Source organism: Fusarium oxysporum, chromosome VII (genome assembly GCF_013085055.1).
Source record: "Fusarium oxysporum Fo47 chromosome VII, complete sequence".
Lineage (NCBI taxonomy): Eukaryota > Fungi > Ascomycota > Sordariomycetes > Hypocreales > Nectriaceae > Fusarium > Fusarium oxysporum.
Window position 1 is genome coordinate 3,067,342 of NC_072846.1, and position 13,395 is coordinate 3,080,736.

A 13,395-nucleotide genomic window follows, 5' to 3' on the forward strand; every position below is an offset into this window, starting at 1 on the left:
CGTTCAGATGATTTATTTAAACTTAGCTTAATAATAAGAATGACCCCGATAGGCGTAGTTATGAGCGTAGAAGTGGCTTGACACGGCTTGACACTGACTTGGTCTGTCTCCAGACTTTTACTGCACCAGTTTTTCCCATTATGAAGCGATGGACAAGATGTAACTGAGTTCCGACAATATTCTGACTATGTAGAATGCTTTAGAAATGGCGGAAGTCCTCAAAACTCTTATACCACTAGCAAATTGGAACTAATCAGATATGAACACTACGTAGTGCATGCTTGCAAAGGTTCTAAGAGAGGACAGCTAGTCTATCAAAATCAGGCGCCCAAGCTCCATTCACTCCAGAAATAGTGATAGTGTTAGGCCCCCTGGTATTAAAACCGGAAAGTTCTACAGTGTAGTTGCCGTAGACGTCCTTGTCCCAATCATAGCCAGTAAGCGGAAAGCTCACGCTCTGCGCAGCGCCTCCATTAACTTTGATAGAAGCCAGACGCTCGTTTGTGCCACCGATGTACTGGACGTCGGCGTTGATGTAATCGAAAATGACGTTTTGTGTGGACTTGGATGTGCTGATATTCGAGAGAACAACTTGGCCGTTGGATCTGCCACCGAGGAAGCTGGCTTTGGAGGAGGACATGCAGCCAGAGCAAGAGCTCTTTTTGGCACCAGAGGACAAGATTCCGGTTGAAATAGAGACATAGCTGTAGTTCTTTGTGTCACTGGCTCCCTGAACATTTGAGAGACGTAATGCAACAGATCCATGGCCATTCACTTGCGTGGAGATTGAGGTGGCGTCATTAAGAGTCTTGCCTGTCCACAGATTCTTTATATTGGCGGACTTGATACCAAGGGCAGAAAGTTCGAGGTTGAGAGTTCGCTTCGTATTACTTAGGTCGACATAGAGCACCGCGACGTCTCCATTTGCAAGAGGTCCCTGCCATAAGTCCCGATCACCGGTCCATCGTTGCACCAGGCTGATAGGTTTTACAAGCGAATCCTGGTTTATGGAGATCAAATCCTTGTTTTGAAGCAAAGCGATAGTCTGATCAGATAGCGCTGAGACATTGGTGGAGATCATAAGAGCAGATTTGAGCATTGCCCATGAGGCGAAATGTGTGGCTTGCTCATCAAATGTCATGCCAGGGTTGCCAACCTCGAGAAGATCAGCATCGGCAATGTAACCAGGCCCTGTGAGGTTGAAGTGAGAAATATGGATGGCTTGGTTGTAGATGCGATATACGTTGCTCCATCCAAGGCCGATATCGTCTGAGAGGCGGAATGAAGTAGACAAGCTCTTTGCCCACTGGGCAGGACCTTCAAGGCCGCTTGATGAAGAGTAGGGAACGCCCCATTGACAAATAAGCATTCCAGGAATACCGACTTTCTGCAATTCATTCCACATGGTGGTGTAACGAGTGACGAAGTCAGTGCGTGCATCCTTGGGAGCGTTTTGAGAACTCTTAGATCCATCAGCATAGCAATTGTCATCTAGATCATGATTAGCAGGATGATCTACCCTTTCAACCGTTGCTCAATTTTACACTTACATTTGAGATAATCTGTATTCAATGACTTGAAAAAGGCGGCATCGGCAGCTTCATGACCGAGAGATCCTAGTACAGGAGAGGGCACTTCAGGATCACACATGCGTACACCAGCGTCGGAATACATGGTCCAGTTCATTCCCTTCGACCTCGCCAAGTCGCTGAGGGGTTTCAGCCCGTCAGGGAAGGCATTTTTGTTGACTTTGATTGCTCCCGTAGCAGAATCTCGCTGGGCATCTCGAGATGCCCAACCGCAATCAATTTGGAAGAACTTGTAGCCAGCGTCAACAAATCCGCGTCCGGCAAGGGCTTCGATAGTATCCTTAATGACTTGCTGGTTGGGGCTGCATGAGAATTGATTATACGAGTTCCAGCCCATCACGGGAGTGGACTGGAAGGACTGAGGTGTAACCAGAGGAGCCGTGGCAACTGCCATCATGATCTGATTGAGCCACTTCATTATTGCAGAACTTATGCAGTAAAATTGAAAACGAGAAGATGTTAGGGAGGTTGCTCGGGAAAGGTCTTATTTCATGGCCATTCAGACAAATATTTATACGCCATGGACATCGAAGTAATTAAATGAAGATATCAGTGCTACCGAAAAGTTCAAGGAACCGCACCAATCGGCTTATAGGGAGGGCATGGTAGTTCAAGTCATTCGCCATACTAGCCCAGGCAGATCAGCGGGGAACCTTGTATCTCCACAAATGACAAGCCTCAACTTTGTGCCAATAACTCATGAAGATTGGCTTTGAAAGTTTCGCAAGTTTGCATCGAATGTCAAGTGCAACAGCGCAACTCAGGTGACGTCATTGGGTGCTGCGCCTGCAATAATATCGTTCTTGAAACTGCGTCTGAAACTAGGGTGATGGTCGGTAGGTGAGGTGGTGCCTGATGCTTACATACGCTCCAATAGCAGTGCAGCAATGATCATGACTTTCCCCAAACAGAAGAGCGTACCGCCCTTAGTACTTGAGGCTGATGCCCACTAAGATTTAGGGGGAGAGGATAGTTTCGTATTTACTTATATAACGGTTACATAATAAGGCCCGAGATGGACGGGAATCAAGGGAAGCCTCTCCCGGAATCTCCCTATCTCTTTCAGCTACAATGCAATTGAAGTATAGACGTTTAATATCGAAGCCGCTTTAATGACCTTGTAGACTGGCAGGCCTGAAATGTCTGATCCTGAGTATAGTTGTAATAGTAACATGAGTCATTGTTACATCCGGTGGAACAGATTTTGGGTCGATGTTCATTTCGTATTTTTTTCTGCGCTAATGAGCTTTGACACCTTACTTTACTTGTGCCGTCTGCTCGGCCACTGAGCTTTTCTCCACGCCAGGCAACTACATATAAACTTTCTACTAGCCGTTAGTGGCAATGGATGATGCCTTTGTAAAGAGAAGCGGGGAACTCGGCGCTATGGAGTATGTGGCAAGACAGGTTATAATATAAGAATATCTTAGGTAGTATTCAAGGTAGCTAGGGGAGAGTATAACGGGTAGTGTTGATTGATTAGATAGTTTATAGTAGTTTTATAGGAGTTTCTATTGTCAGTGTATAAGAAAAGTGGCTCACTTGTTTATCATTTACGTTGTATTTGATATATAACGAATCACTGCAGACCTTATAACTAGCTATAGAAGAAACGAGTTTCATTGAACTGATCGCGTGTGTCGAAGTATTTCAACTGTATTCATATTCTCCATATCTCTCTGACTTCTCTGAGAAGAGGATCTAGCTTATACGCCTTCATATAATAGCTTTTGTGATCATCTTCCTACTCAATAAGTCTCTACATTCCGAAGCCATTCTGTAAGTACAGGTACGGAATTCATCTCAGCCTCTCACAGCGAGAGGTAGGCACATACCGGTAGATGCTCGTGGTCCTTGGCATTCACATTAGCACCATTATGATAGCGGTTAGATACTTGCTAGTTGAGAGGTAACATCTGCTTCTCCCTTGTTACGAGCGATGCTGCAAATTTATGTTTATTCATTCGTGCCGCTACCTATTGACTTGCTTCCCCATGTATACTGAGTGCCTGAATTTTTCTGACAGCCGGAATCGCAAGGTTCCATAGCTCGCCATGACTGCGAATCTCAAATAATTTAGGCAGTTGGCTAGTTAGCAAGTTTCAAATACTGCAAACAAGGGATTGCCGGTAAGGGCTAGCTCCAATGCGGACGAGATTATGAAATGCAATACTCCACTGGCAATATAGATCTCAGCAAAAGAGTTTGCCCCTGTAGGAGGCTGTCATATTGAACGTGACCTAGGCCCATAGCATAGGAATAGGCGAGATCAGCTATCAAGCTAAGGTCAGGGTTTGTTGGGGTCTGTGTGGGCGGAGTTATGACTTTGGTTGGGTAGGCGTGAATAACGACAAAGCCCTTCAAGACTAGTCGGCTTTGAGGCCAAAGACGTGAAGTAACAAGGAGCGTAGGTCTAGAAATATAGTTCCAAGAATAATACTAGTGTTGCTACCACGTGCAGGCTTCCCAATTATCTTCACCAGACTCTGGCCCGTTTGTCCCATTGAGGTGGCAGAATCGAGCGTAACAAAGATATAATCATAAGCAACATCGATCATTTCGGACGGTTCAATAACCCAGTCGTAATCTTTGCACTCTTTCAACTGGTTATCATCATATCATACTAACAGTACAGCTTCTGCAATTCACTCAACCCTCAACCCTGGTGCGGCGGACAAGGTATGTGACTTTAGATTGCGCTAGACTGAGGTGATAGCCAATAATGATCCTCATGGATCCGGCACAGGCCACAAGGACGCTAGGGCTTATTGTTACAGGAGATGTGGAGATATGGAGATGTGCGGATGTGTGGATGCGCAAGTTGTATGTCATCAGCCGCACCAGTGCTGCAATCATTATGAAGCTGCCAAGCCCTGCGATGCTCGACAATCATGTTGAGCTACGATCGACAGTCGGGCTACTCTTCGACTCCGATGTAGACGTGTTCGCTCCGAAATGGTGTCAACTAGCCAGTGGGCCGGTCTACGCGCCCGCACAAGTATCCACTTGGTGAACGGACTTTTGGGCGTATTGTTTTCTTACGAAAACCTGAAGAAAACGGAGTTTTTCTCGTCAATCGGACATTTAACATTCAATATGTTGGATACGAAGCTGTACGATGGGGTGAGTGTATTAAGGTGTGGAACAGAATGTTATGATGTTATTGCTTAACGTTATCGACTTTTTTTTCTTTTTGATCAGTCTGTAAGGGAGGGGTTGGTTTAATTCCCACTCTGTTTCTGGATACAAGAATAATACCGGGATAAAGGGAAGTGGCGGCCACTCCTGTTAGATTAGTAATAACGCCTCGATAAAAGATAACAATGCGGCGCGATTTGGATGAGCATTGGTACAGTTGGGCGCAAGCGCATCTGTGGCTTGTGTTTGTTTCGCATCTTTGTCCCGCCCGTGCGACGAAGTGAGTCACCATGCTGAAAGCATGTTTTTATGACTTCGGGCTTGCTTCATTTTTGGTTTTGATCGTCTGTTATCTAATTACGTGCCTTATGGCCCCGTAGACTCTTTAAAAATGATCAGCTCCGTGGATCTAGAAGCATTAACAAAGCTACTCCCACTAAGACGGCGATGGTTCAGTGGCTGGGGTCAGCTGACTATTTTTACGTAGGGCTAGAAATGCAAAAGTCATACAAGGCTGGAAGCAAAGAACCAATCAGGCTATGAAGCGCCCGCTCTGTGACTGAAAGTGGAGCTGCGGTTGTTACATTGTCCTCTTTCAAGTGAAAGAAGAAAACAAGGGTCATGGCCCAATCAAGACGCGTAAAAGTCCTTTTTCACTTGAATTTGGAGCTGGGATAATGATGTAGAAGAATGATGAAACTTTATTAAAATTAAATTCGCGCACTTAAACCTGTCAGACATTACGTGTATTCGGTTCATTGATGTGAATTGGTGTATTCATGTTGTGTTCTGTTGAAATCTGCCCCTTAGAGGTTTTACCATTTCGGCTGTAATCTTAAAGTATCCCTGCTTGCACGTGAGGCCCCAGCACCTGTTCAGCACACCCCCCCAGACTGGCCATCGTGGCTCAGTCTGTGCAGTCCGTATTCCTATTGTCAGGTTGGCCATCCTTCCGATCCCTTATTCGGCTCTTCCTCCATCGAGATGTTCCTCTGTTCTGATAAAGTCCTCCGCAGTGAGTTCCTTGGTCCTTCTCTCTTGAATCCTGTCCTTGATATCCACTAGGCCAACCTGTGTGACGAACTTCTGGAACTGCTGAGCGGGTAATGCCTTCGTGAGGCCGTCCGCAATCATCTCGGTGGTGGGAGTATGCCGGACCAAGATCCGGTTAGCGAGTGCTTCCTGGCGTAGCCAGTGGTTATGGATGTCGACGTGTCGAAGTTTGGTCTGCAGGAGCGCCACGTCGGAATTAATAAGCCGAATGGTCTGCGCGTTATCGCACTGAATGATGATGCTTCTGTTGTCAAGGGTCACGCCGAGCTCGGTGATTAATCTGGAGATGAACATGGACTCCTTCGCAGCCTGCGCAAGTGCCAGCAACTCCGCCTCTGTCGTAGAGGTAGTCACGGTGTCCTGCTTGTTGGCGCGCCATCCAATAGTCCCTCCAAATAGCTTCATCACGTAGGCTTGCGAGCTTTTCCGATCGATTGTGTTGTCGGCAAAGGAAGCGTCACTGTACACATCAAAAGTGTCTGTTCCGCCGAGTTGTAGTGCGAGTCCCCTGGTGTTTTGCAGATACCGCAATAGGTGGTCCAAGGCCTCATGGTGATCGTCGCTCGGGTTCATGTTGAATCGACAAAGTCGAGAAACAGCAAAGGCAATATCGGGTCGAGTGATTACTGCCAGGTAGAGCACTGATCCGGTCTTGCGTTGATACTGCTGTATTGACGCTGCTGATGCGCGCTCTCCGTTCGGAAGAAGTTCTTTCGTGGTCATTGGAGTGAGGGAAGGCTTTCCCCCTTGAATCCTAAAATGACTAGTGATCTTATCCACGAATGACGATTGCGACAGCCAAATCAGACGTTGGTTTCGGTCGCGAATAATCTCAATTCCAAGAAACCACTGTAGCGTATCTCCTCCAGAGAGTTGGTATTTTTCTCGAAGCTTGCCTATTGTCCATTCGACCGATTTTTGATTGGTCTTCTCGTAGGCAACAATGAGGTCGTCCACATAGAAGAATATCAATATTCCTCCTTTCGAGAGACAGCATGGCTCGTGAGGTACAGACTTGAACCCAATGTTCGTAAGGGTGGTGGTTAGTTCCTTTTGCCAAAGTAATGGTGACTGGCGCAAGCCGTATAGTGCTTTCTGAAGCTTGAGAATCAGACCAGGCTTTCGGTAGCCTCCGGGCATCCGCATGTAGACGTCCTGCTTTAGTTCAGCATTAACAAAGGCGTTGACGACATCATACTGGAGAAGTTCTAAATCAAAGCGAGCAGCTATAGCCATGAGTGTTCGGAAAGATCTGCCGGCAAGTGTGGATGCATAGGTATCCTCGTGTGTCGACTTGGCCTGTTGATCGCCTCGTACAACGAGCCGGGCCTTGCACTTGGTGAACCATCCGTGCTTGTCGAACTTGTACACATAAACCCACATGCAGTCCAGGAGTTCCTTGCCTGCGGCTTCTTCTCTCTGAACCTCACGCCAGGAGCGCATTTCTTTATGGCTTTCAGGATGAGTCTTTTCTGCCTCGCGGAATAGGTCACCTAGTGGATGGTTCTTGAGGTCTTTATGCCTTTTTGGCAATATTGGCATGTCTCGCCGGTGTATTCGGCGTTGGCCGTCACCTAAATCTGTCAGCTTTGCAGATTGTGTTTTGCGATTGGGAGAATCCATCAGCTTAGTAGATTCCCCTCGACTTCCCGTAGACTGAGGTTCTCCGCTATCAGGGTGGCAGCTGGCCGAGCTCGCCTGCTTCTCGAGCTTCCGCTTACTCACCACCTTGCCATTCCAGGTCCCTTTCACAGATGCGAGTCGACCGGCATTAAATGCGGCCTCCCAGTAACTGCTCGGAGTTGAAATGACACGAGGGGCTCCATTTGCGCCGTCTCGTCCCGGGGAAGTGCCAGCGCTAGGTGGGACATGCACCATCTTGGCAGCTCGTAACTGAGGGGGGTTTTCCCCCTCCTTCCTCACGGGAGGTTCTCTGATAGTAGCGACCAGAAGGGCAGCAGGCCGTAGAGGGCAAGTCTCCGGGGTCAGGTAGGGAGTGAATCGAGCGGTCGTGTAGGGGTGATCAGTCCCGTCAGGCTCTTCTCGATTGCGATCTCCTACGACTAGTGTCCTGCCAGTCTCACCCTGCGTGATCGTGGGATCACGTTCAAACCCTATATGTGGATAACTTGCAGCCTCCCGCTCAAACGCTAGTCCTTCAGGCAAGGCGCTTAATTCCTCGTCTTCTTCTTGGGTAGAAGCATCCAGATTAATGCTAGATCCCTGTGGGACCTCAGCATCAGTGAGATGCTGAGTCAGTTCTTCCTCGGTTAGTTCTTTTAAATCATCCTTGAGGTGTTGGATATCCCCAGAGAACGTCTCCTTCTCGTTGAAGATCACATCTCTAGTGGAGATGACCTTGTTGGTCAACGGATTCCAGACCCTGTAGATGTTTGTCGAGTTATACCCGACCAGGTATCCTATCCACCCTCGGGGATTGAGTCGTCGTCGCCGATTCTTCTTTTTCAAAGCATCGGTCGTCATCGCGAAGGCTTTACAGCCATACACGCGTAGGTGTGTTTGATCGGGCTTACGCTCCGTGACAACCACGCCGTCCCTAAAGGCAAAGTAAGTGTAGAAACGCTCATATGGCGTCTTCCAATTGTAGATATACTTGGGTGTCCTATTGTATAGGTATACGGCAGCACGCCAGATCTCAACCCAAAGGAACGAAGGCAGCTTTGCTCCGGTTCTCATCGCGCGAGCTTTCTCCTTGATCACACCCCCCGAGCGCTCTGCGCCGCCATTTTGACTTTGGGCATATGGCGCGGAGGGCTCTAGGCGCATCCCGTTTTTGATACTGAGGAAGTCACTTACCTGGTGACTATCCGGGATCTCGTTATCACACTCGATGACTTCGGGCCTACACTGGAGTTGTCGCTCTAGTGTTCTGAGTAGATGCTCAAGTGCACCGATAAGCGTTGGTGCAGTTCGATCGGGAAGATAATAGTCCCAGATATAGCCAGAGTAACGGTCGGTGACCAGCATAGCTGAAGTGTAGCCTGGATCCCCACTCATGTCGTGGAAATCAATAGCGAGTCGGATTCCAGCCTTCTCAGGTGGAACTCGTCTTTGTCGACGGACTTGGCGCTTCACCTTCGCCATTCCACAAGCATCACACTCAACCGTGGAGATCCCTCTGATCTTCACCCCCCGAGATTGGCCCACGAGGTGCTTGAGTGCTTCAGGCCCTGGGTGTCCAAGTCGAAGGTGCCAAAAGGTTTCGTCTCCACTGCGAGGAGGGCGTTTAGTCCACGAATCATACTGTTTCCGTTTGGCTAGGAATGCTGCTGCTGTTGTTGACTTGTCGATATACTCCAGTACGTACTGGTCGAAATGATCCGTCAATGTGCAGAGGATTGAACCATCTTTCCTGCGGATTTGGTTGTTTTTCCCTTTGGTATCCCAGTAGTAGCCCCTTTTCCGCAACTGGCGGTATGACACAATATTGCATGCAAAGTTTATGCAATGAGCTACATCTCGCAATCTGAGAAGAGAGGGTCCTTGAGGTCCTTGAACGCGAATATCTACGTTCCCGTACCCGTGAATGGCCACTGGTGACTCCCCTGCGTAGACGAAGTCTCCAGACGGTGCCGGTCGGTAGTTGAGGAACCTGCACACTTCATTGAAGATATGGATTGTCGATCCAGAGTCAAGGATGGCAGAATGTCTGAGAGGGTAGGGGGCACAATTGAAGGCTGCGATAAAGTTGTGCATCACTAGGTAGGTTGCCTTGACGTGTGCCATACCCCGCCCAAGTCACTCGTCCTGAGTGGTTCTGTCTCGACTTTTGGACAATCGTTTGACTTCCTCCACCAAACCAATATCGTTCTTGAGACGGTCATTTATTAATCGTTGTATCGATTGGTTGGGCTCCCATCCTTCGGCTTTCTGGGCTGGGAATAAGTACCAGCAGCCTTTCCAGTCATGGAAACCTAAACATCCTCGACAGGTAGGGCCATCCGGGTTCGGATTGACGGTCGTCTCTGCTCGTTTTCGTTTTGTTGATACTCCTCTTCCGCCGCCTCGTGCTCTACGCCCACGGCCTTGGCCTCGCGTATCTCGATGTGCATAGGATGTTTCGTCCGTCGCCCAATCTGAGGCGTCTCCTTGGACTTCAATAGTGTCATTATCGCGGTCTGTGACTGCAGGTCTGTCGTTCCTGGATGCAGCGCCGTATGTGGCTGCGAATGCGCCTCTCTTGATTCCTGACGGCCTTCCGCTAGCGTTGGCCATTTTGGCTTCGTATCGAATGTCGGCAGCGACTTCTCGATAGTTGAGGGAATTATTGAGGATTTGAGGGCGTCGGTGTTGTCGGAAAGTAGATGCCCAGCTGGGGAGGACGTGATACATTGCTCGGTTCAGGTCTTCCGCCCAGCATTGCGCATCGAGAGCATCAGGGACTTTCTTGCTGATCGCTTCGGCCATGGTCGTCTCCCACTCCGTTACCCACTCGTTGAGTTTGTTGATCTTCGGGGCTGTATGTACGGCTTTGTGGTACTTGTCGCGCGCTTCGGGTCGAAGGCGTTCGTTGTATACCACTCCAGATCTTCGTAGCTCCTGATACCACTTGTCCAATCGGTCTCCCGTGACGCAGGATGTTTTCTGATACGTGGCCGAGACCGTCTTGAGGACAAACTCGACCAGCTTCTGCTCTTGTTTCTTCGTCTCTCTATACGCCGTTTCTTTCAGAGAGTAGATCCTGATATCATGCTCGTATTCCGCTCTTCCTTCAGACGTCAACTCTCCGATTCGCCGGGGCGGTACGTAATCTGAGCCGGGCGTCATTGTGCCACTATCGGGATCGTCCGGATCTGCTTGTCTGGGGTAGTCTCGGATTTCTGGAAGTTCTGGTCGCTGAGGCCATCGGATACGATCGGTCGGATCAATATACTGCCATAGGTCGTAGGCGTGCGCCAGTTTCTTGAATTCGTTGGACCAGGAGTCCCAATCCTCCGGAGACGCGTAGCTAATGGTCCTCTCGGCGTGTTTGGCCGACATGGTGATAGAATGAACCGAAGGTCGTATGCATTTGGGTGCGCGGGTCGCTGAGATGCAATTGAGACTCTTAATTGTCAGACATTACGTGTATTCGGTTCATTGATGTGAATTGGTGTATTCATGTTGTGTTCTGTTGAAATCTGCCCCTTAGAGGTTTTACCATTTCGGCTGTAATCTTAAAGTATCCCTGCTTGCAAGTGAGGCCCCAGCACCTGTTCAGCAAAACCTTTACTAATTTAGCCATGAAAATGTCAATGATGTCTACTAATTTTTTTTCATGATGTCTAACGTGTTCGATAAGCGAGTTACCCAGACAAGCGAGTTAGTCACTGCACTGTACAGCGAAGAATAGCTTACTGTCGGATATTGGGGTCCATTGTGTGTGTCCCTCTCTCTGTCCGATAGTTGGGTTGGAACCCTATTTCTATCTGTTCAGTAATGACCTATCTAAGAGGTTGTTACAGTGCTGAGACAGCTCTCTGACCGGTAGTTCGGTCATCCGATTAGCCGGTCTCATTTTCACCAGTATTCAACACTTACCCTATAGTAATTTTAACCTCAAATAAAATAGCTAAAATTCCAGAAATATTCTTCTTTATAATAGTATAGCCAACCTTATTATAATGTATTGTTTTTAAAGTTCATAGCTATATAACGTGTTTGATAAGCGAAACGACCAGACAAGCGAGCCGACCAAAAATCCCTCATCCTACATCATTACTATCTGATTAGGTACTTCTCAACCACTAAATATGTCACAATCTTTAAGTGAGGCTAGAATTCTTCTTGCACTTCAGGCCCTTCAAAATAGCCCAAAATTAAGTCTCCGACGTGCTGCAAGTTTATATGAGGTTAGATATGGTATCCTCCGCGACCGAAAGAATGGCATTCAATCGCGTCGCGATTGTATTCCAAACTCACGGAAACTATCTGATCTAGAAGAAGAGATAATAGTCCAATTTATTATTGACCTAGATTCGCGAGGATTTCCCTCGCGCCTGCGTTTTGTGGAAGAAATGGCCAATTCTCTGCTCGCAGACCGCAATGCATCACCTGTCGGCAAGCGTTGGGCGCATAACTTTGTGAAGCGACAACCGGAGCTAAAGACACGTTTATTTCGCAAATACGACTATCAGAGAGCTAAATGCAAAGATCCGACTATTATTCGTGGCTGGTTTAGGCTCGTACAGAACACAATCGCGAAGTATGGTATCCGATAAGATGATATCTGGAACTTTGATGAGACTGGTTTTATGATGGGCATCATTATGGCCGGAATGGTTGTCACAGGCTCAGAAAGGCAGGGAAGGCCAAAATCAGTGCAGCCTGGAAACCGGGAATGGATTACCGTGATCCAGGCCATAAGTGCAGAAGGTCAATCGATCGCGCCGTTTATCATTGGCGCGGGCCAATATCACCTTGCGAATTGGTACCGAGAATGCGACCTCCCAGGCGATTGGGTTATTACAACGAGCCAAAATGGATGGACAAATAACGAGCTAGGTCTTAAGTGGCTAAAGCACTTTAATCGGTCTACAACTAACCGATCAACTGGTCCCTATCGTCTTCTGATCCTTGATGGTCATGAAAGCCACCACTCTGCCGATTTCGAGAGATATTGTAAGGAGAACAAGGTCATTACGCTCTGTATGCCTGCTCATGTATCTCACTTACTTCAGCCCCTTGATGTTGGGTGCTTTGGGCCGCTAAAACATGCTTATGGTCGAGAAATAGAGCATCTGATCAGATGCTCTATAACCCATATTTCCAAGACTGAGTTCTTTTCTGCCTTTTATGCCGCATTTAAAGCCACTCTTACAGAAAGCAATATCCAGGGAGGTTTTAAAGGAGCAGGGCTTGCTCCTTTTAACCCAGAAAATGTAATCTCAAAGCTTGATATACAGTTACAGACTCCAACACCACCTGGCGAGGCCACTCAACCATCAACACCATGGGCTTCAAAGACCCCAAAGACAGTCCTTGAGACCCAATCTCAGTCTAAATACCTTAGTAACCGAATCAAGCGCCATCATAGTAGTTCTCCAGAGTCAATATTAGGAGCCTTAGCATCTCTTGCAAAAGGAACAACAGCGATAATGCATGAGAATCCATTATTGAGGACGGAGGTCCGGAATCTTCGAGATGCAAATGAGATATTAAGCCGGCGCCAAAGGGCAAAAAGGACTAGACTACAGAAAGGAGGGACTATGACTATACAGGAAGCATCACAAGTAATTGATCAGATGGATGTTGATACGCAGGTAGTGGCCGGATGGTCAAGAAGTAGTGGTCGAGGAAGGTCGGAGCGACCGGGTGGTCGGCGCTGTGGTGTATGCGGCAAGGCCGGGCATAATGCAAGAACGTGTCAGACAGTTCTTGAGTTATCTGGGGATGAATTTAGCGAGTGAAATTGCATGTTGTAAACCTATAGGTCGGGCAGGGAGGGATAACATATAGGTTGAAGAGGGAAAGTGGTCGGCTCGCTTATCTGGTCGTTTCGCTTATCAAACACGTTATAGTAGTTTTAAAAATTTAAAAAGAGTAACATAGCTTTTTTCAAGGCCTATATATAAGCTATTGGAATTATAGCTATTTTAAGCTTAGTTTAAGCTTT

General features: G+C 47.7%; 2 protein-coding genes across 2 annotated transcripts; both read right to left on the minus strand.

Annotated features, from left to right (window-relative positions):
- Positions 1 to 292: 292 nt before the first annotated feature.
- Positions 293 to 2,007, minus strand: FOBCDRAFT_139947 (glycoside hydrolase superfamily; the record flags this gene model as incomplete). The annotated part of the gene is made up of 2 exons (XM_059608068.1): positions 293 to 1,515; positions 1,551 to 2,007. The coding sequence occupies 2 exons, from the start codon at positions 2,005 to 2,007 to the stop codon at positions 293 to 295; spliced, it is 1,680 nt and encodes a 559-aa protein (XP_059465446.1).
- A 7,532-nt stretch (positions 2,008 to 9,539) lies between these two features.
- Positions 9,540 to 10,781, minus strand: FOBCDRAFT_242039 (gag protein; the record flags this gene model as incomplete). The annotated part of the gene is made up of 1 exon (XM_054706047.2): positions 9,540 to 10,781. One exon carries the CDS (start codon positions 10,779 to 10,781, stop codon positions 9,540 to 9,542), a length of 1,242 nt encoding a protein of 413 aa, XP_054562022.2.
- Between the last annotated feature and the right edge of the window lie 2,614 nt (positions 10,782 to 13,395).